The sequence below is a fragment of the Anguilla rostrata genome, chromosome 2 (genome assembly GCF_018555375.3).
Source record: "Anguilla rostrata isolate EN2019 chromosome 2, ASM1855537v3, whole genome shotgun sequence".
In the NCBI taxonomy this organism is placed as follows: Eukaryota; Metazoa; Chordata; class Actinopteri; order Anguilliformes; family Anguillidae; genus Anguilla; species Anguilla rostrata.
In genome coordinates this window covers 14,213,901-14,237,550 of record NC_057934.1, presented here as the reverse complement: position 1 = coordinate 14,237,550, position 23,650 = coordinate 14,213,901, and the positions used below count along the sequence as shown (strand labels likewise).

General features: G+C 39.0%; 2 protein-coding genes across 2 annotated transcripts in view; one reads left to right on the top strand and one right to left on the bottom strand.

Moving 5' to 3' along the window:
* Positions 1-5,420, top strand: part of LOC135247352 (inactive carboxypeptidase-like protein X2) — a 42,153-nt gene extending 36,733 nt beyond the window's left edge. The window contains exons 13-14 of the mRNA XM_064320692.1: positions 1,119-1,218; positions 4,114-5,420. Coding sequence (XP_064176762.1) covers positions 1,119-1,218; positions 4,114-4,367 — 354 coding nt within the window. The 3' untranslated portion in view covers positions 4,368-5,420. The remainder of the gene's footprint in view (positions 1-1,118; positions 1,219-4,113) is intronic.
* Positions 5,421-11,642: 6,222 nt separating this feature from the next.
* On the bottom strand, positions 11,643-23,425 carry LOC135247351 (G-protein coupled receptor 26-like). The gene is made up of 3 exons (XM_064320691.1): positions 22,447-23,425; positions 20,675-20,788; positions 11,643-17,906 (listed from the first exon to the last, which is right to left on the bottom strand). Exons 1-3 carry the CDS (start codon positions 23,115-23,117, stop codon positions 17,663-17,665), a joined length of 1,029 nt encoding a protein of 342 aa, XP_064176761.1. The 5' UTR covers positions 23,118-23,425; the 3' UTR covers positions 11,643-17,662.
* Between the last annotated feature and the right edge of the window lie 225 nt (positions 23,426-23,650).

The following is a 23,650-nucleotide window of genomic DNA, read 5'->3' as shown; positions in this document are numbered from 1 at the left end:
AAATTATACTCAATCCATTACCTTTATTTCAGTCTCCAGATGATAATAAACACAGTTGCTTAATTCTAATTGATGCAAGAAGGGGGGAGACATGGCCCCAAGATGACTGAATACACAAGACTCACCAATGATTTTTGTGAGATCATGGACATTTGTAGGTGTAGCCAAAGGGCACCAGACTAAGTGGCATTCTCTGTTTCACATTCTTGCTTGAAGAAATATCTAGGATCTCGATTAGGTTAGCCATGTAACTGTCATGTCTGCAGGCAAAGAAGCTGTGTTCAATGGATAACCGAGTCCAGTGGAAATGAGGATCACAATTCTGAATTCTGAGTGGAGTGCTAAGATTAGCCGCTCATAGTTCTTAAGGGCCGCTCCGCTGCTCGACTGGTCACAATCTGTTGTTCATATTGCTGTCACTGCTGCCTTCTTGTTTTGAATGAGGACAGCCCTCATTTGCCTAATGCTGAATACTGTAAGAACTGTAAGAATACTTACATCACCACGCCTCCCAGTTCTATCATGTTTCCCCCTGTAGCTTTCAGCTGTCAGCCATTTTTTTCCTTTTAAAAATAAGGCCTGCTGAAATTGCTGCTAGTGTTATGCTTTTGATACCAGCCATAGTCAGAGACCCTTGATTTCAAGTCCAATTGTATTATAATGTTTCCCCTTTCATTCACCGTACACTTCAGTGCCATTATAAAATTTACCGTGGAAAGTGCATTTCTGAATTTAAAGCTGAGAGCAGGCATTTTGAACTCTTGTGCCTCCATCAAATCACTGTGATTGGTTTAATGGAGGCACAAGACACCAACCCCAGTGGACCACTATGTTTATCACAATGTATTTATCCGAAAGTGTTATAAGAAAATAAAATGTTGCTAATCATACAGCAAAGAGTGATGTATACATCTATAGACATACAGTTCATTAGTCAGATTACATGCGTGATTATCCAATGAGACGGGGAATTTGGCTACAGTGAGCTGAAAGGGTTGAGACACAGAAGCTGAAAGATTCATTTGAATGATTAAACAATCAGAATCATGCAGTGTTGTTTAGCAGCACTGCGTGTGTGCTAAGATCCCAGGGTGCTGATTACTATTTCTTATGTCCAGGTACACCGTGGAATCAAAGGTGTAGTAAGAGATGTGCAAGGGCGGGGCATCGCCAATGCTACCATCTCTGTGGAGGGCATCAGCCATGACATCCGCACAGGTGAGTGACTGGACATAACCACCAACGTGTGTACATTTGTAATTGCGGCTCAGTTCCCTCTTACTGTCAGACCCAGGTAAAATGAACGTATAACCTAAAAGCAAACGTCCATTGTTACTCTGATTTGAAATTCTCCTGCGGTGTCTATTGTGTTGTATTGATCGTTCTATGTCTGCACACCAGGATAAAGTTTGTGGGGCCTTGCCTTGGCAGGGGATTAAGGTGCTCATTTTTTTTTGTCTGTGGTACAAAATTACAATTTCAGCTAAAGTCCTGTGTTTGTGCTTTACAGACCATGTCCAATAAATGTGCCCAGTACAGACAGGAAGCTAATGGAAGTGTGTTCTTCGGGTTTATTTTTAAATGAGCGACAAAGAAGAGCTCCACTTCAGAACAGAAATAAATGGGACAACACCTTGTTTATGAGGTGGAGGGATTTTTGCGCTTCAAAAAAACATTTAAGGGGCTTGAAAGTGTGTATTTCTGTATTTTTTGTGTGACAGGATAATCTAATGGGTTATTACGCACTACATTCCCCTCTTCACTGTACATAGATGAACTCCTTTTTTAATAAAAAATGCTTTTCCATATAACTTTATCCCATTAAGAGACACTCTGTGTGTGATGCTGAGCCATTTAAAGTGGGAACATTTTGGACTCCTTCTTCCATAACTGCCCTGTCTTATTTATGACTGTCTGCCTTCTTGCGGATATTCACTCAGGAACACAGAGTCCCCTTAAAAGGGCCTGTAAGGGACAAAAACCACTCATATTATAAATCATCTACAGTTGCGAATCTTTTTTTTTTTTTTTTGCTGGCAGGGTCTCCACCGATAGGTGGGGCGGCAAAGTGAGACGATAATGATGTGAAATAGTACACAGCGACCGCGTTGTGCCGCCTACCCCAGTCCAACTCAGACACATTTTTCGCTGCCTCTTTACGCGCGAGGTATATCTAATGAGGAGATGTGACTCACATGACCGCTTTGAAAAGTGAATTTAAACTTTAATTAAACTTCAGAGCAAATGATTAATTAATGGTTAATTACTTTGCTGAATGGCTGTCAAAAAAGCTACATTTAATCAGTTGCTTTTGATATATATATGCAAATACAATATTTGTTTATTTATTGTCCTAAAAGATGGGTCAAATGAATTTGGGTGTTTTAGTAGTGCCCAGTTTGAGATGTAACTGTGTTTTCAGACCACTGGCAACTAATTGACAATACCCAGACAGCTATTCAAAACTATGAAGACCTCATGTAAAGCTACAACTAAATCATCTTCCAGGTCTTTTGCACTAGGGATTAAAGGTGAAGTCAGTTAACAGTCTGGTTTATGATATGTGTTTTTTTTTTCTAATATATAAGCACTTTTGATTAAATGGCTTCATGAATTGTTTATGAGCCATATTGGTACAGTAATAATAATAATAATATAATAATAATGACCTGAATAATGAACAGAATACATACAACTTGTCTCATGTCTGCTTTTGGTAGCAAAACAAATTTCTCCTCTGGATATTAGATTTCTATTCTATTGTGTTATATTCCAGAAGTATCTATCAATGGAATAATGTTATTAATTGTTTTTGAAGTCTAAACAGTATGTCTGCCCAACCAACACAATTAAAAGTATATTCGGAGGTCTTGGCTGTGATTGCTGACTGAGAAATTGATTGGCAGTTGTGTTGAACAAAAAAATAATCTCGTCTGTTGCTGAGAAAATGATTCAGGGTCAGGGTGTTAAGGTTTATAGATATTTTCCTGCGTGTGGCTGGGCTTATAGTCACAAAGAAATGAAACTGCGCTAGACCCACACCAAAGGAAGCCCCACCCACTAAATGCCTTGCCTGCGGGAGATGAAACAGGTGCATTCGACATGGCAATGCGCATTGCTATTTTTAATGCCTTTGAGGAAAAACATTCTGGTAAATGGAATGTCGAAAAGCAGACTACCGCAGTTCCTCCCAGCGTTTCCACTTTCCTGTTCGTTAGTAAAGGCTTCTCAGTGGGCTAAGGCACTTTTCTAAAGCACGGCTCAAGTACAATAAGTGTTACCCTTACCAATGGTAATTTAATTTCTGAGTAAAAGATCCAGGTATAGAGGTTAGGTATAGGGGTTGGTTCATGACACTTTGTCTTTTAACTTTACAATTTGTGCAGGATCTGGCTCGTCATATGTAACATTGAATGCTACATTTTGGCATAGTGAAAATGACAATATTCTGCAGCTGTCATGTTAGTGCATACGAAGAGTGGAGGGGATTGGTTTTTCAAGGACACATACAGATAGCTGCAATTAGATACTGCTGTTCAGAAGTTCAGCAGTTACCATGATGCTGCACTTGTCTACTAAAATATCTTATCAGCCAATATGGTGACTGATAACACCCCAAATGTGACATATGCCAACATATGGTGGCAGGTGTTAATTTTCAACTGCAATCTATGATCTGTGGCCTATCTTGTGGAGTGACAGTTAAGTCATAGGTGTCAGAAGAGTTGCCCCTTGTAGTGTTTCTACAACTGACTTGGTATAATCCATATGCCTGACATTTATCAAATGTCTGAGATGTACCACGTAATTAAAATCTTTAGATGGATTACATCAGCATATCACTCAAAAATCTACTTTTTGAAACATTTTATTCAGTTGTGCACGAAAAGGCTTCAGGCAAACCAGAACATTTAAAATCACTCACTGTGGCATGTCTTTATTGAGAATTCCACTCTTGAAGATAACAGGTCTGCTTGCCCTCAAGAAAAAAACTGAAGAGAATACATTTAATTAACATTTTAATTATTCTGAGTTTTATCTCTCTCTCTCTCTCTCTCTCTCTCCCTCCATCCCTCCCTCCTTCCCTCTCTCTCTCTCTCTCTCCCCTTTCAGCGGCTGATGGAGACTACTGGCGCCTGCTGAACCCAGGGGAGTACAAGATCTTGGCTAAAGCCCCGGGTTACAGCCCAGCCAGCAAGGTGTGCGAGGTGGGCTACGACATGGGGGCCACCCGGTGCGACTTCATCATCGGCCGCACCAACCTGTCCCGCATCAAGGAGATCATGGAGAAGTTCGGCAAGCAGCCCATCAAGCTGCCCGTCAGGCAGCTTCAACATCGCCTTCGACGGAGACGGCTCGGGACATAGGGACGAGGGGAAGTACGGACAGGCTCGCAGTGTGCTTTATTTTTTAAGACTGTCCAATGGACTCAAAAAGACTCATGTTGCCTTGAGTGTTATTTCCACTGATTGGCAGCTCTGAGTGGCATCTGATTCTCTTTGAAACGGGCTGCTTGTCTCTGGTAGATTAATATAGCTTAATTAGAGGCTATTGTGGGTATTGGTAAGAAGTGTTAAACCATAAAAATTAAGCACAAATTGAACCACAGCATCTCTGCTTCAGCTGTAATTGTATTTATTACATTCAAGAGGAATGGCAGCTCTAGCATATTCCAGTGCAACTGTAATTATTTGCAGTGCTCACTATTACAGATTTCCGATAGTTGTCCATTAGTTTGTGGTACTTGACTGTTTTTCCATCTTCAGAACAATCACTTTATACAGTGTACAGCCTGAGCATTCAAAACATGGAAATGTCACTTCTGTGTGTCTTGTGCGTTTCCATGGGGCGTGCTAAGTGATTTTAACTTAGCATGTATGGATGTATGGAATTACAAAGCAGTACATTCTAAGCAGTTAATCACACAAAATGTGTGGTTTATTGCTTTTAAGCTTCAATTTGAAAAAAAAGCAAATGCATAAAGTGCAATAACAATAATAATAATAATAATAATAATAATAATAATACATTTTAATGTGGGCTCTAAGAGCAATAATGTTTTATATTCATTCTGGAAATGGTTCTCTTTATTTATACGAGACTATGGGACCTTACCCTGTGATTTGTATAGCTTTTAACGTTAATGTATCCATATTAAAGCAAACTGAAATATTATTTAAAAGCAAGATATCCAACTTCAATGTATTTAAAGTTCATTTTGATTAATGCACCATATGTATCAAGCTTTTCAACTACCTGTATGCAAGGTTTATGCTAACATATCATATACTGTCTTTCTTACTAGTGTTTTGTAAATTAATAATATATTAAAAAACCTTAGAGAACACATAAAAGTTAAAACGAACTTTTAGTCCATGTGATCTGTTGTCACCCAGAAATAAAACAGTTTTCCCATTTGATACTAATTTGTGGTGACTCATATTGACTCTCATTTAACAAATAGCCTAAAATTATGTTGCTACTGTAAAGTTTCATCAACAACTGTGCCTGAGAAGATTCTCATGAACTGGGGTGGTAAAAGTGTACGCACGAGCTTGTGATTTGAACGAGTGATTTTGTGTGTAGTTTCGGCTTCCAAATACTGTGTATTTAACCTGCAGAATGCACGTAAACCTCTGACTCCTGGCAGCCTCCCGATTTAATACTGAGCATTACAACCACATCTTGTTTTATCCTTTGGCACATCTGCAAAACAGCTGACGTTTGGAGACAGAGCTAGAGACAGAGCTCACAAGAATTTACAGGCACGCTTAAGGTGTGTGACCACAGCTTTAATATCTTCAAGCAAGATGTTCCCACACTCCCCCGCACTACCCCCAGTGTGTGCCAAGCAACAAAGCCAATTTCAACGAGCCTGAATAAGCCTGATAACATGCAAACAAGAGCAATTATATGTCATCCCAGAACAACTTGTCTGCAACAGAACATTATATCTGTACAGCTCCTTCTTGGCTTTTCTCCTGCCCAGTATCCCCCACAATATGTATTTAGCAAGGACAGAAATGGAAGGGATGGAGAAAAGGTGTCATCACATGAAATATGTGCAATATAGTCAATGTGGGGCTGTATACTGGAATCTTCCTAAGGTGGCTACTTAATGGTATATTGATAAAGTATATTGATATGTTGCTTGAAGCTGATATGTCAAATGTACTGGCAACGAGACATGATATCAATTCTGCTTAGAAACAAAGCTAAAAAGAATATTTAATTATATGTGCAATTAAACACATTGAATTCCCATGTCTGAAGAAACACTTAAGAAACCATGTCTTAGCTCTTTATAATTCTCTGAATAAAAAAAATAAAAAACAAGTAAATCAGAACAGCGGTGTTCAATTTAATCAGTCTGCGGTATTGTAAAGCATGCTTCTATTTTCCATTTATCCTTTTTCTTATTTGTACAATATAATTTCTGCCCTGCCTTCTGAAATGGTAGGGGCTAATTACCCAGCATCCTTTGCTGCTGTCACGTCTGCCTGCTCACAGGCTTCGGGAGGCAGCCACCTCCTCGCGTTGGGGCTTACCAACCGGCAATTATGGGAAGCCCTCGGCTCCCAGCTGCTTTTATTGTAGCCTTCTCAGGATTATCACAGAGCGTGCCAAACACCTGTCATAATTTAAAAAGAGCAGTGGGTGAGAAATATGTTAAATGGTTACCAATTATCTCATGTGGTCCCTCACCGTTTGTTTTGTGGAATTTTACAACACCAAACTATACTCTTTTTTTCCGTTAATGAAAACGAACACTTCTGCTGATAAAAAATATTGAGTTTTGGAATGAAAGAGCAATTGTAAGTTTGATGCCTTTTTTCCTTGATTCGTATTTAGGGACCTTTTTTAGTGTGGATGGCGATGCATATGTGTCCGGGTGCTTTTCTCATTTCGGTAATGGTCTACAACATAACACGGGTTGGGCAGTGCGATAGGGGGTTTGTCAATAAAAATGTTATTGCTAATATGGTGTTCAGTATTTTTACATTTTAACATACCAAGGCCACCCTCTGAAATGAAACACAGATGCTGTACTATTTTGGTGGTGCACACTGAGAGACACAGAGAGACATTGAGAGACATAGGGAGTGAGTGGGGGGAGAGAGAGAGAGAGAGAGAGAGAGAGAGAGAGAGAGAGAGAGATCCAATCGATAGGAAAAACATTTTTTCATTAACAACAGATATGAGCACCTTCTTCGCACTACAGAAGTCAATGTATTCCACGTGTATCCACACTGCTCAAATTGCACCTCAAAACAGAAGTGTTTTTGTGTTCAGAACCTGTCAGTGTCCAGTCGGACGGCTGTACAATCTCCCTGCTGTCAGAAAGATCGGAGACTCCCAGTAAATGAGGGCTCTGGCCAATTCTTCGATCTGCAGACACCCTTACGGATGAAATCAGGGGGCCTGGAGACTGCTCTCCTGCCACCATAATGCCATGCAGATGTGCAGGGAGAGAAAGAGAGAGAGAGAGAAAGAGAGACGCCATCTGACTTTGATTGCAGTTCAAAGGCCAATGCTTCCTCAGGAGTCGTTCCAGCCTTTGATGTGAGCACTTGTTCGCCTGGACATTATGAAAGCGACCGGCGCTACGTGTCTGTAAGCACTCAGCTGCCATTAAGGTGTTAGTAAATAGATCTAAGTGCAAAGAGGAACTGGTAGACATCAAGCAGGCTAATATTGAAATGATTGCTGAAACTATACAATATAAATGTCTCTGGAATTGACTAACTTAAAAAATAGAAAAAAACTGTAAAATTAGATTTTTAGCACAGCACATAACAGCCTTCTCAATCCCTTTGATTGTCCATATAATGATAATAATAATAATAATAATAATAATAATAATAATAATAATAAAATGTGTGCCTTTGATGTTTTTTTTCACCACTGTGACCTTCAGGATATCCTCCCTGTTCCAATACAATCTTCAGATGCATATGAGTATTAAAATGTTCCCTAATCTCACTTTCACCTGCAAAGATATTTTTTCGTCTGGTGGTAATTAAAAAGTGATTTAGCAAGGTGGCCTCATCTGAGTCTTACTCATTAAAGTGAATATCCTCTTCCACATTAATATTCTATTAAATTGATGAAATCTCTACCAAATTTAGGTGGAACAGCTTGTGACCAAAATATATTTAGCAACTCTGACCGTGTCCTAAATTGTCACGTTCACTGCTGCCAGAATTAGTTGCTTCAATTAAATTCACATGGGCAGCTCACAATTTTATTGGCAGGTGTGAGGTGTGAGGTCCATTATAATTTTTTTTTAAATTGTTTGGTTATACTGTAACCTTCATATTCATGGGGTAGTTGATGTTTTTTCTACAGTACGATTCCACAAGCTTGTTTATGTAAACCGCTTCCTTTCAAATCAGGTAGAACAAACCACAGGGTGTTCTAAATATGTGCATCATTGTGGGAGGCAAAAAGGAAAAGAAAAACAGTGTGTGCAATGCAAAACAGCAGCTATTTAATTAGGGAAAACAAAGTGGATCCCAACAATAGACAGTAATCTAAATAAACACAAACACAGCCACAGACTATGCCGTTAGTCTCGAACTTGTGTTGCTCTTCGTCAGCTTTCCAAGTGCAAATGATTAGGGCACGGCAAGGCTGGATTCAGTAGCCAGTTCAGCCAGCTTTCTTATCAGGTTGTAGTGGGCAGTCTTTCCTTAGTGTCAACCATACACGCATGAATTCAGAAAGAAAAGCCAAAGCGTTCACTTGGTAGTTGGTTTCTAACTGCTCCACATTGTTCACAGGCCAGGAAACATTTTAATGGCCAACTCTAGTTGCTATAGGCCAGTGAACGCAGAGCAAAATGCTCAGTGATATTTTATATGAGTCAGAGTTTTATTTCAGACCAAGAGGGATCGAATGCACACCATCAGAGTAAAAGCTATTCTTCCGGATTTACTGAACATTGTATAATGTACCGCCAGTTAGAAGCGTTCCTTCATCCAATCTCAGCTCTGGTGCAAGTTGTTTTTTTTTATCCTGCGTGCTGATCTGTAGTATATCTATCACCCGTGTCAATGGATGCTTGCAGGCACACTCTCAGAATAAAGGACACGAAACATTTAATCCATCCCCATAGCTTTTTATTTGTCACTCCCTGCAGTAGTGAGCCTGAGCAGCAAAATTTATTTACAGCTGAATTCTCGTCCTGCCGATCCATCGCAACACCTGTCACACTACGCAAGCTGATTTATATGAGCAGATGAGCTTGTTTCGTACTGTCCATCCGCAACAATCTTCCTCAGTGTCTCACACAGGAATAAAAACGAAATATATTGGCAACAAAGCGGTAAGAAAAATCTTTAAGTTTAAGAATACATGGAAAATTACAATCGTGGGGTCGATATACAGATAGTTCTTTTCATTATCTAAACATCCATTACAATCTTTCCAGTGAGACTGTCAATCTGAGATGTTTAGAAAAGAAGTAAAACCTTTGTGACTGAAGTGAGAATGAGGCTTCTTGCATCTTAAGAAGGTTGGACTTGCTATGCAATACCAAATTATTTCAGTTTGGAGCATTTGCTGAATTATACAGTTAATAGTTTCGCCTCATTCTCCAGCTGGTATTTATGTTAATGAATTCTCCAGAAAGAATGTTTGAGAGTCAAAATGTTCAAAGTAATCTACCGAAATTTAGCTTCACACCAACAAAAGGAATGGGAAAGGTACCGCTGACAGATATAGTCATTACTTTTTTTTCTTTTCTCCCCAGAATGTCAATTTGAAAGGGAAAGGGAAAGGACAAATCAATGAAACCGTGTGCATTTTCAACAGCTCATCTGCTGTCACTCAGTGATTTATAGCGCGTTTGTCTTAGCGCCGCAGGACAAGGAACTCCTCGTCAGTTGTGCGGCGACAGCGACTAAGCTCTACGCTCTCTTCCCCAGAGGCGACACTGCATGGTAGGGGTGAGAATCAGTGTTGGGGATGACTGCCGTGTGCTTCTCCGGGTTCCGCAGTCATTGTTGTCGTTTCATTACCGAGAGCAGCATGGTGCTAGCAGCAAAGATAGCCCTGAAGCAGATACTGTTGAAGGTGGCGGATAATCCAGATCATGTTTCTCAACTCTGCCTGGGAGTTATTTTATGTACTGCTCTCAGACTTGTTTGAAATGTATTCAGTTAAATATGTAAGTTATAAACCTTGGTAGTTTTTATTTTGTCTGCAGAAGTATTCCATTATTACCCTGGTCAAAACTTAATTAGTTAAAGACAGACGTACAGTTTTTTTTTCAAAGCTATTTTTTGGAAAATTAAACCCACAGTACAAGTAATAAATCATAATAGAGGAGCTTTAATATAGAACCTTGCTCCATGAAACCCATGGCATTAAACTTGGTGTTGATCTACACCATTGCACCTGTGAACCCCCAGAGACAAACCTGGCAAATAAAAACTAAAGGTGACTGTACGTTAAAAAAAAAAGTGTGCCTTGAATTGCTTATGTCTAGAGCCAACCAAAAACAGTATGCAGAACAAACGTATGTCAAAACAAAAGTCCCCAGCTGACATCAAAGGCAATGCGCTCCACTCTCAGTTCAGCAGCAAAACATTCCATTTCACAATGTATAAAAACCAGAGAAAAAAGGCCTGGTGTGACAAGTCTGCAACTTGTTGCTGTTGCCCTCTTGGGTTACTTGAGATAATTTATTTACAGTGTTTCCATATGCTTTATATTGAGGGAACATAATAATGAGCAACATATTATTTTTAAAAGAATAGTTACTATGACCAATTCGACCATGTTTATGACTAATCTAAAATTCAGTTGGATTTGGAATCCAAAACACCAGTCAAGACTACCCCATAAGTCAATGCAATACACCTTTATAGGGCCATGAACTTTAAAGTAGAAGAGAAACTGTGATTTCAGCAAAAGAGAAAGTTCACAGGAGATATGGTGCTGCTTATATTCTTGTACTGAGGAAGAGATACAATGATGATTTAAACTTTTCAGTGCCCACTAGTACGCACAGTTCTAGAATTTCTGCTACCCTTAGGTGATATTGTGGGGGGGGGGGGGGGGTTGGTGATGGGGTGCAGATAGCCACTGCAGACCCGTTTTGGTGCCCGACTGGCCCCCACCCCCCCACCTAGATGCCATCTTAGGCAACCACTTACACCTCCTATGCTTAGAACCAGCCCTGCCCTCAAGTCAGAAAAATGAATACTTCACCGAAGGCGTTGGACGGCTTTACTTTGGGGAAAGGAAGGATTGAGCAAAAAGCCATAAATTGACCATGCTAAGGGAAATTTCCTGGGAAACTACTTTTCTGTCTGAATAATGGAGGGAGTTGATAAGGCCCAGAGGCTCCGCTTGTCCTATGCACTGTATATGCACAATGTCCAGATCTTCCGGCCTCAGTGATTGTTTATATAAATAAAATGCATGGGGAAAATTTAATGAAATGGTATTTTAAAAACTTGTCATGTACAAATCCAGACGGCACTAGAGTTCAGATTAGACCAAGCTGTCTATCAGCTATCAAAAACATGAGAAAAATGTATATATATATACATACATATATATATATATATATATATATATATATATATATATATATATATAGACACCCAATATGCAAACATAATTCACTTGAGTAGATTATTGAAATTTATTACCTCAACAGGATTTATACAATTAAAACTACTTTAGCACTGACAAAACATTATTCAAAGGAGCATCATTTAAACATTACAAATTTATTTAGATAAATTTACAATAGATTTCAGTAAACACTGCCTGCTTTTAACAAAAATATATACCACCATTTCCCTTTACATGGTTTGACAAATGACTTACAGAAAAAAATAGACCTTTTATTGTCAGCTACACAGAATTGCCTTTTAGTAACTGAAATTGTTGACTGGTAAATTTGGTCAGTACATCAACAATATGTACCGGCAATGTGAAGCCAGGATTTTCACATAAAACATGTCAGTCTAGGTGATGTCAGCCAATAGCAAATACATACTGTAAGCATAAACATACATGTCAGATACAATTTTCTGATGTACTCCAGCATGTTGAATGCAATACAGTTTTAATGCTGTTTGAATTGTAAAGCACGCAAAAAATGTTGAAATGAAATTGAACCCTTCATTAAAGACAGAATCATTTTCTCCTTCTTTTAGGGACAGCTATGACTCAAAACTTGAGGAGCTTGAATAATTGGTAATTTTCATGTCAACCACAAGACATAAATATGTATGGCACTGTCCCATATTATGAATAATAATAATAATAATAATAATAATAATAATAAGAAGAAGAAGAAGAAGAAGAAGAAGAAGAAGAATAAGAATAAGAATAAGAATCGTATTATTACTATTATTGTTGTTACTATTATTACCTATTGCTCAGTCACATAATCTATTTTTCATTAGCTGTCATAATTTCAGAGTGTACAGAGGGAGCTACTATTTCAGTCATCACACAGCAATATCTGTGTAGGTTCAATCTCATAATCTGAAAATGATCATACAAAGTTTAAAAATCAACTAACTACAACCATAAGCCACACATTCAATAATACTTTTGACAATGTATTCAGCTCATTTACATCGGTTAAAATTATACAAGAAATATCAATAATTTTTCCTTCGCTGCTTTAACATAATCGTCAAAAATACAATCTAATACTGCACTTAATTTAAGTAATTTTTGCTAAATCGAAGACTACCTCACCAACTTTACTGCATGTCAACATATCCTTATTTCAACAGTCATACCTGTAAAATGTATATTTTAAAACTATTTCAGTGCAAACTAGCATCATGAAAACAACAGAAAAACAAGTTCATACGTGAATATACTGAACAAAGATTTCTACAGGAAAACACAGAAACTAAGTCATAAGGCAATAAATTACTCATCCCATCAAACATCTTTCCAATTATTGTGATGGTTTGACCTGTCAGGTTCCATTCATTTGACCTCACAGAACTGAACAGGATGTATGCTACAAGAATCACATTGAAACATTTAAGGCATCATTCATCTTTGTTTGGAAAAGAACAAGTAAATCTCAGCAGGAAAACAAACAAACAAACAAACAAAAAGTAATTTGATAACTGATTAGTGTTCCTTTACGCATTCATAAACACTGGAACCATATGATTCCAATGTCAGTACAAAAAAAAAAAAAAACACCGGTCATAAACTGTTATTATTATACAATTTATTCACTGCTTTATATATTGATTTAATTTTGTCACTGTTGTTTGCTTGTCTTCAATATAAATTGTGGCTAAACTGAATGACAACTGCAATTTCACCTTTTTCTGTTCAATACTGCATCACTTCAATCACATCAAGCACACTAGGTCAGTTCCATTTGTGAAAAAGACAGAGCTCCTCATCTTATGCCGTCAAATAAATGATCTATTGACAGTTGAGAAGCAGTATGTTACAGAGCTAACTAGCTTCCATTTAACCAATAACATAAGTGCAGCAAAAAGTCATTCAATTGACCCTGTATTTACCCTTGAATGACAGTTAAAGTAGACAGTTAAAAGTAAATGGCAGTATGCAGTGGTCAGGAAGTCAACACTACCATTTAAAAGTAAACGGCAGTACGCAGTGATCGGGAAGTAAACATCCTGCCATGTGGAAAATATGTATTATCTTTGGCATGCCCATACATTGTCCTATCAGATGGCAGCACTGATGGTTAACGCAACCAACATCAATCCTGCTTCAGTTAATACTTATCAATAATGCATAACCAATTAAAACAATTAAAATTGTGTAAACAATTAAAATGCATACACATTTAAATTATGATAGTGACTCTTCTGTTACAGCATAATAATCTGTATATGCCTACAATTCCATCAATGTCTCCTGCTATCTGGGACATCAGCATGGTGCCCTATAGATATTACGCTTCTGCTGAGATTGTCCTCCTGTGGGATAATTTGCCATTCAAGCACAAAACAGACTCAGAAAAGTGCATCTGCCTAGCACAATGCACTGTGCATCATGTCAAGCTCATGATTTGCTTACTCCACACTTAAGACAGGCAAAAATACTTGTTTCCTTAATCGGTTCAAAATATTGTGTGCGCGTGTTTAAGCTGAGCCTGCAACATGTAGGGTTCAATCAAAAAAATCTTCTGATACAGAGTCCTTCTAGTTCTGATACAGAAAATAGACAGACATGGACCAACAACCCAGAGTAGGGACCAAATAACAGCCAAGAGCGTCTGCTGAAAATTTACTAATTTTCAAATATCCAATACTGACATTGTACCCATCACTTTTCCGAACATTCGATTAAAAAGATATATTTCATAAAAATAATACATATCAATCATGATATGTTGTGTTTAGAAACAATATTTATAATATTTGATGTATGTCAAGTCTGTAACACGTTTTACCTTTTAATAATGTTCATTACTGGCCTTAAAAACCATGAGCAAATCATTAATTAATGGGTATTCCAAAGCTTTCAAATGTTAGTAAATGATACTAATGTTTTCCAAAATGTGTTCATTTGAAATGTTGCTAATAGTTTGGAGACCTCTCCATACCTTGACAGTAGTATGAACAATTTCAATGTTAAAGTCATACTATGCAGGACTACTTTCCTTGCCTCTCTCCTGTGTTTACAATCAAAAATGTCTCCTCCTCCGTGTTCAACCCAGCCTACATCCCCAAGATAACAAAGCTCACGCACCAACAAATGAACCAGATGATATTGTGCCCTATCTAGCTATGTTGGTAGCTTTATAGCATCATACGATTAAGTCTCTTTCAGAAAGTGCAATCGCTGCATTCATACCAGTCAGGCAACGACAAGTATGCCAAAATGCTCAACTTACATATTTGCAAAAACTCCCACTTTGCTATGATACGCAGCAAAGTTACAGGGCTTTACCTTAGTGGTTATGGAACAGACCTACTCGAGTAACTGCTCAGCAACAGTGGGTTTCAGTCTGCCATTGCCTGCCTGGAAGCAAGGCAAAATTCTATAGTGTAGCCTAAGCACACATATTCACAACCACATCAATAAATTGTTGCTTTTATTAATTAATTAATTTATTAATCTATTTATTTGCATCTTTACATAATGCCTCTCCCACTGTGTAGCTCAATGGGGGGAAGCTTTCCCCCTTAAGCAGATCAGGGACGTAGCCAAAAAGACCTCCATGCTGCAACCTACCGGCTACCATCTGTGGAAACAAATGCACATTACCGCACACTTACCGAAGATTTTAATTCAATGAAAAACGCAATGTGTTTCTCCGACCACGGATATTGGTCTGTAGTAGTCAAACTGCACTTGTGTACAGAAAAGAATACTTAACTTATACACCATATTAGGTTTTTCAACTGAACTCACTCACCCCTATTACTTAGCTAAAGATAGGCAACAAATAATATGATCCGCAAGAAGTGGATTGGAATCTTAAAGCTGCTGCTCTGTAAGATATCGGACCCACAGGAAATTTTCGGCCAGCTAGTTTGACGAACATAATTGACTTTAGTTAGCTAACAATGCTACCTAATGTTTCTGAATATTGACCAGCCAGTTGATTAGTGTTAGGTTAGCCACCAAGGCGAGCCTATCTCCAGCACTAACCCAGCTGGAAACGCACCACTGTAGTCAATTCATACACATTTCTTGTTCTTCTTCTCCTTCTTCCTCTATTGACCATATGAATTTCAGATACAGCACGCAAAGAAAAAAGTGTCATGCCCAGAAATGTTCCGAATTTTTTGAATAACAAATACAAGACAAACAGGCAGACACAGATTTCCAGTGCATCATAGTAATGGTTATTCTATAATAATACCATGGTGAAAATCCTGCATAGTATGCCTTTAAATGAGGTACTGTAGAAAGTCGATAAGTGATGAATAAATATTGCATAAGGAATACTAATGGCTGATTAACTTTGGATGAACAGTTTCAACAGTTTTAGATTACTGCAAAAAGATTTGTAAGTGATGAATAAGTACTTAATAAATATGAATGCAAGACAAACATATATTACATATGTGTATTCAGCTCTAAAAATGGAAAATGAATAATAACAGCTTTACAAATCAACTTTTACTCATAAAATGAAAGAGTTTTACGTGGTCTTTATTATAATTTTACTGATTTCCTTCAGAACAATAAATGGTTTGCTAACACATACTCTTTATCTCACTAGTAAATGTCAACAAACACATTATGTAAAACATAAGCTTAACAGAAATCATTTACTCGCAATCTCAAGCTTTAGAACACTCATGAACTAATGATTTGTTTGTGGTTCTTAATGACGTGTTAATGACTTATTAATATTATTATGTTACCAAAGAGGTTATTTTCTTTTGAGCCTAGTGAGTGCAGTGAGAAAGGGACTCAGACAGGCACAGAGACAAAGGCTAAGTAGGGTCTGTGTTGCGGAGGCTAGTCCAGGCAAGCCATCGCAATTATGCTACAGTTGATCAAACAACCAGAGGGGCTATCTTCAGCAGTAACATCAGCAGGAGAACGATTTGGGGGTGAGAGGAAGGCAGGGGTGTTAACAATAGTTATAGCTTTGTCCTAAGATGGACACAACTGGGGGGTACATCTGTTAATTGGTTTCAGAAAAGCAATGACCAAGCTCTACAGGAAACTGTGAACTTCCATCAGGTTATCCATTATCGGACTGGATGCTCCCGTTCCACCGAGAACCTCCCTTCTTGGCTACATGTGAACTATTTCTGTGGGTGATAGGCAGGAAGACTGGGAGGCTGTTGACCACTCTGCTGCAGTTCAGCACGCCATATACGGCACGAGGGAAGTGTGCATCTTAGAACTAGAAACAAAAATAAAAAACATGGGCGTTTCTAGCACAAATATGGGGGAACAAACACTCAGTGCATTAAACTCATCTGTTTGAAATTAGAAATGCTTTGCCTTCCAATCCATTTTACTCAGGATTTTTTTTCAGAGGGTGTTTTTCACAGAAACCTTTCGAGAACCAGAGGACGTGTGTTCATACCGTTAATAATGCATTCAGAAAATCCCCCTTTGGCATTCTCGGTGAGCTGTTTGGTCCTTACTGCAACACTTCCACATAAATGAACACAGTTCCCCTGGAAACAAATCTGTTCACATATACAATATGTTCTTCATGGTTGATGTCACATTTTTTTTTTAAATAAAATAAATTAATCTGAAAACAAATGAGGAAGCAAAGCAGCAGTACCTTGTGACCTCAGTGACGAATCCACCATTCTAAAGCAGGAAGGGACATGTCAAACTACATCTTCTTCTTATTATTATTCTTCTTCCATACAAGTGATCACCAGCAAATCTTCAGAAAAAAATGTCTTGCTTTGAGTACAACATCTCCTGTTTGACATGCCTCATGAGATGAAGGTGGCGATCCATCCTCAGAAGTCTTGGATGTTCAGGGTTAAGTCTTGGGGACACATGTTCTGTTTTCAAGAGTGTTGAGCTACATGGGATGGCAACCAGTCAAAATGCCCAAAGATGACAATGAAGCACTCAACTCTGTCACCCTCCCCTCGCACTCTTCTGATTTTTTTCAAAAGCAGAGCTGCTTCCACAGGCCTTGGCACACGGCTAGTTCCCCTCAGCACCACATGCCCCCAGTGGACGGGTCCGTTTTTCATGGAAGGGTTCCCTCGGCGGTCTGAACGAAGTTGTTCCTCCCGTTCTCGTGCTGTCGCCCCGACGTGTTGAGAGAGCTCCGTTTCAAGATTTTGTTGATGATGTCGGAGCACGTCTTCCTGTACTGGTTCCTCAGCAGAGAGTAAACAAATGGGTCGCAGGCCGCTTTGCTGTAAGCCAAGCACTTGGAGGCAACTCCCCAGTGAGAGTTGATAGGCACTACCGGAAACAGCTCCACAATCCTGTCGGGAAAAATGGACATGCAAAGAAGATAATGAAGCGGGAGAATCACTGTGGAATCACTGTGGACTCACTGTGAATTAATTGTGACCATATATTATCTCCATTTCTGGGAATTAACAACTGTCCGCAAAATAAATAAAAAAAATTGATCAACATACTGAATAGTAAGCTCATTTTATATTCAATGTCACATGATTTGAGCTGGTCAGCTCTTTGGTAAAGAGAGCACAGGTTAGCTAAGGAACCAAATGGGTCAGAAGGGCCATGACCATACTGTTCTAATCCTAAAAGCTCTGAAAGAAACTACCCTATAAATATTGAGATTGAAACAAAGCATGGGTCCTACTATCCGGATCTCTAGAATAATAAAAAGATATGGCAGAAATGAATTTAAGAGAAAACAGAAAATCAACAAGAGAGAATTGTGGGAGTCAGTACAGAATTTATTATCTTATGAGCCTACATTAAATGCCTGTTAATGCCTCACCTGGGGAAAAGAAAGTGTGGGGGATGCAGCAGCACAGAAAATTAATGCTTTGTGAGTAATAAGATGATTAGCAGGAGAGGCAAGGAGAATATAGCATGACAACTAGATGCTAACAAAAGAAAACCTTTTGTTAAATGGCATGCCAGCATCAGACAGAGGCAAAGGGTACCGGGAAGGGTGGCAACTATCTTTCCAGCAGAAAACCAGAGTTTTCTGCTGGAAAAGTTGCAAATCAGCTGTCTGTAACCTACTCCCTATTGGTCTCCTGGTAATGATAAAGATGATAAGCTTAATTCACCCATTGGCTTGAACATCCAGTATCAATTTCAGATTTAACAGCTTTGCCACTCCCAATAATGACTTCTTCACTATGATTTTGAGGAATTACAGGTGCTTTGTGAGCTATGTGTTCCTTTTTACTGTGTACTGTCCAGAGGTGAATCTACACTTCATTTTTCACAAAACAAACCAGCACAAGAAAGTAGCTGCATAACAAGGCCTTTACTTCAATTGCTCCCTCTCCCTACCTTTTAGAGCTTTACTTGAAAGGAATCTCTGCTGAACGCTTATTAGATTTTTTTTATTCACCCAGGGAATTAAATTTCATATATTCAGTCACCATCCCTCTCAGTGTTGCAGAAGTTTACAGTGAGCAAAGAAAAGGCTGCAGTAGATAATGAACCTAAAGGGAAAACACAACATGGTGGAACGTATTCACCCTCTGAAACAAGTCCAATTAGCTATATCCTTATTTGATAGGATCCATGACACCTACAATAACTGCATATGGCAGGCCATTCTTTACACTGAAAACTAAAAGCCACCATTTACAGTGAATTGACCACATTACAAAGTAATATTTTAACACATCTATTACCTATTTATATTCACATGATCACTATTATTATAATTTTTGTAAACATTATAATACTTCATTTCAGCATAATTCTCGCATAAAGCACTCAAAAGATACACTACATTTCCAAAAGTATGTGGACACCTGAACATGACACCCATATGTACTTGTTGAACATCTCATTCCTAAACCATTAATATGGAATTGGACCCCCATTTGCTGCTATAGCAGCCTCCACTGGGAAGGCTCTCCAACATGGAACATGGCTTCAGGATTCACTTCCATTCAGGCACAAGAACATTAGTGAGGTTGGGCACTGATGAGAGTATAAGGCCTGGCTTGCAGTTGGCATTCTAATTAATCCCAAAGTTGTTTGGTGGGGTAGTGGTCAGGGCTCTGTGCAGGCCAGTCAGGTTCTTCCCCACCAAACTCAGCAAGGATTTCTTTATGGACCTTGCCTTGCGTACGGGGGCACAGGAAAGGGCCTTCCCCAAACTGTTGCCACAAAGTTGGAAGTGCATAACTCTTTATAATGTCAGTTAGAGTGTTACTGTATGCGGAGCATTAAGATTTCCCTTCACTGGAACTAAGGAGCACAAACCATGAAAAACAGCCCCAGACCATTGTTCCTCCTCCACCAAACTTTACAGGGAATTAATCTTGTTATCTTGAGTGAAAATCATGTTACAGCTACCATTCTGCTATGCACTACAGTGGTGCTGTCAAATCTGCAGTGAAATTGTTGTAGTATTGCAACAAGTAATGCATATGTACTGAGTCCAGTTAGACAAATTCAAATAAAAATATACATTCTTCTTGAACATGAATATTGCACTTTATATGTTAAGTTGACACAGAATACTTATCACATAAACACATGTACGATTCCTCTCCTCCACCTGTGGCCAAGAAATTGAAGTTATTTTACCAACCAACTAATTTAAGATTTAAAAAATTGACATTTTCCACTGTATGTGCTGCCTAATCTACAGTATTTGTACTGAACATCTTCTTAGACTCGCTAATACCACCCGCATTGTGTCTCATATAATAGGACGAGAGAAGTATGGTGCGCCACCTTCCTCTGTCAAAAAGCTTATCATACAGCACCATATGTGATACATAAGCAGGCAGGCAGATTAAGTGTAAGACTTCCATTTCTACCACACCCATTCAGAGACATTGATTAAAAAAAAAAAAAGTTTATTGGTTTTGGAGCAGAACCCAACGAGTGATAAAAATGCAAATTAAGCAACAGGGTATCCATTATCACTACGTCAGACGATCTCAGTGCAGGGCTCTGTGGTGTTGGGGCTAAATGCCTGATGAGGTCAAGCTGCAGGTCGGTTGCATCCAGATTCTAATGCAGGAAAATGGCTGTAGCTCGGCTGTAGAACTTGAAAAGTCAATCTGGTCACCCTCACCTTGTAATCACGTAGGGCGCGAAGCACACCACAAACGAGCCGATGAAGGTGCTGATCTTTTTGGTGGCTCTCTGTCTCCGTCTCTTCTGTTCCTCCAGGCATCGCTGTCGAACACTGGCCAAGGTACAAAGGCTCGCATCATGCCAAAATCACAAAAGAAATGCTGGGTAATGTGAAAAGGGCAAAAGGAAGTCTGTGTATGCGCGTGTACATTTACATTTATTTGTGTGTGTGTGTGTGTGTGTGTGTGAATTTATTTGTGTGTGTGAGCATCTGTGTGTGTCTGATTGACAGATTGATTGTCATGCACATGGAACAAAGGAATGGTTTCTCTTTCAATTTATGAATACTTAGTCAAACAATGCTGTTTGACTTGCAAAACTAGAAAACTAGTGCACTTCAGTGCGGGTGTGACTTTTATGCTTATAACATACTGAAGGACTGTAATATGTCTGGAGACTAAATACACAGTTAATGAAATATGGGATAATAAGTTTAACATTTTGTTTTGATGACTGGTTTCAGTTCGTCACAGCCAATTTCCTCTTGCTAACAGTCTTATATCATATATAGGATTGTGATGTGCCTGCACTTCTCTATTAATTAGTTGTGGTATAGCCTGAATCCCATAGGTAATCCTCACCAGTACAAATTTGTATGTACAACGTTTGTAAACAAACTAGATAGGCTAATGTTTGTGAAATATACCTCCACTAAAAAGCTCAAATGGTCAGGTCTGCAAGCAAGGGAGAATACTGCAAGAATCTAAATGATGTTCAAGCAATTTCAAACTGAAAATATAAGAGTGAATGCCTATACAGGTGTCTTGGGGACTGCTAAATTTTACAACAGTAAATCGAATCTGTTATTTATTTACTTATTTTATTTGATTTATACTGGAATACTCCTGTATGGAAATGAATATTCTCCAGTACTTAAGTATCATTCTGTGTGCTTTTATCTATATGCTTTTGCAGTTTTGCACATGCAGTTGAAGACAGTACTTTGTGATGAATATCACGCAGTCTATAAGAAAATGAGAAGGGAAAACGGGTAATTACGGGGGTAATATTTCCGCGACTGTGATCAAAGTAGTTCAGAGTCAAATAGCAAGGGTCACAGTATGCATGATTTACTGTAATTATGTTAAGCTTGTCTTTTGGTAAATGTGATCATACTCCACAATTTAGAGCTTTGATTGATCAGAACCGCTCAAAGCTCTAAAAAATGTGGAGTAAGATTCAAGGCAAAGGTTTTCTCAAACTATGATTTGAGAAAGGGCACGCGCACTGCATTAAAATAATTCCTGCTACCATTTCACGGAGGAAATCGGACACGAGTGGTTCTAAATACTCTTGTCTGTCCAGTTTGCTTCACATAGTCAGTTAAATGCTTGATATTAATTAAGTGTCGTTTAAATTAGTCAACAGCCGTTAAACAATATAGCGCTAGCACATAAAAAGGGGGAAATTCCTCATCTTAACCATGCCAGCGCGAAATGGCTCGATTTATACGGTAGACCAGGTGACAAAATAATGTCAAACACGACGTATTCCCTAGCTATTTAATTCTGTTACAGCGATTTCAGCTCTGGGGCTGTGGGTGCATTTGTTATAAAAACAAAGAAAAAGAAAACAAGCTTCGTTCCAGCGGCAAAAAAAGTTTTGTAAAATGTATGTAATTTCTGGTATTACCACTCAAGTTGAACCACAACTGTGAAACAAACAAAGATCATAATACACACAACCCACTGTCTGTTAAAAACATCTTACCTTGGGTGAATGTCCACGAGAAGCACTAAAGTCTGCATGGTAATAACGTCTATCCTTTTACAGTGGAACCGAGCCACTTTTAGCACTTTAAGGTATGTAACGCACAGCACTACCAAAGACAGGAGAAACGTGAGCGAGTGGAAGACCACTGTAAAGACAACAAACTGGGTCCGACTGCTGTTCGCTCTGGCATTACAGAGAGTACAAGATGCGTAAAGTTGATTGTATCCCACCCATGAGAGACAAGCGGCTACTGTAGAGAAGCATACGGAGTGTACCCACGTGTAGCCAAGCACGAAAGCTGCGTCTCTGTGTCGCATTTTGGAGTGATAGCTTAGAGGGAAAACCACTGCGATCCACCTGTCGATGCTCAGAGCTGCCATACTCAGCATTGAATTTGTAGTCAAAAAGGTGTCCAGAAAACCAGCGCTCTGACATAACACCTGGCCGCCAATTTGACCATTGTTGACGAGTCCCACCAAAGTCAGAGGCATGTTGGAAACAGTTAGCAACAAGTTGCAGAAGGTCAGGTTGAGGGTAAACAATGCCGGTACTTGCTTCCGGATCTCCGGGCTATACAGAAAGCAGATCAGCACCAGCACGTTGGACAGCAACGACACTATGATGATGACTACTACCAAGAGGGAGAGAATTATCCCCACTGTGTCCATGGTGTTTCCCGCTCAAATATCCTGAGTTGCGATAATTATATCCAGCCACGCGAAGCTTTTAGAGAATGACATGGTGAGAGCTGCAAGACGCATCCACCACCGTGCCCAGATAGCCCCTGTTATTTCCCGAGGAGCAAATCTGCTTCTTTCCACGTCACTGCTTTCAGATTTGTGCAGGAAGCACCGGGGATGCCCGTCAAGTTACAAGGCATCAGGAATAATCAACAGGATTGAAAAGCAGGGAAGAGATGCGTGAGTAGATCACGAAAGCTCTTCCGCGGTCCACAAAAGTGGCATTTATTATAGTTCTTTCCCTCCCTTGAACGTCTTCTGGAACTGTTCCAGTCGCGATTGCCTCGTACACCTTGCACTCAGGAGGAACTGTCTTGTGCTCTCTCACTCGAATGTCATTACCATAAACTGGCGAATGCTGTTGGCTAAATTACAAATGGGTTGGACAAATTAAACAATTAATCAGACCGACAAGTCAACTGTAATAATACCTGTAATGTATTTAACAAGTATTAAATGGA

What these genes read in the sequence shown, in the direction of transcription:
- LOC135247351 (XM_064320691.1), bottom strand. Translation starts at nt 23,117, where the DNA reads ATGGACACAGTGGGGATAATTCTCTCCCTCTTGGTAGTAGTCATCATC. An exon ending in CTCGTGGACATTCACCCAAG is followed by an intron (nt 20,789 to 22,446) that starts GTAAGATGTTTT and finishes TACCTTGGCCAG; the next exon opens with TGTTCGACAGCGATGCCTGG. An exon ending in GCGCCCTACGTGATTACAAG is followed by an intron (nt 17,907 to 20,674) that starts GTGAGGGTGACC and finishes TTTTCCCGACAG; the next exon opens with GATTGTGGAGCTGTTTCCGG.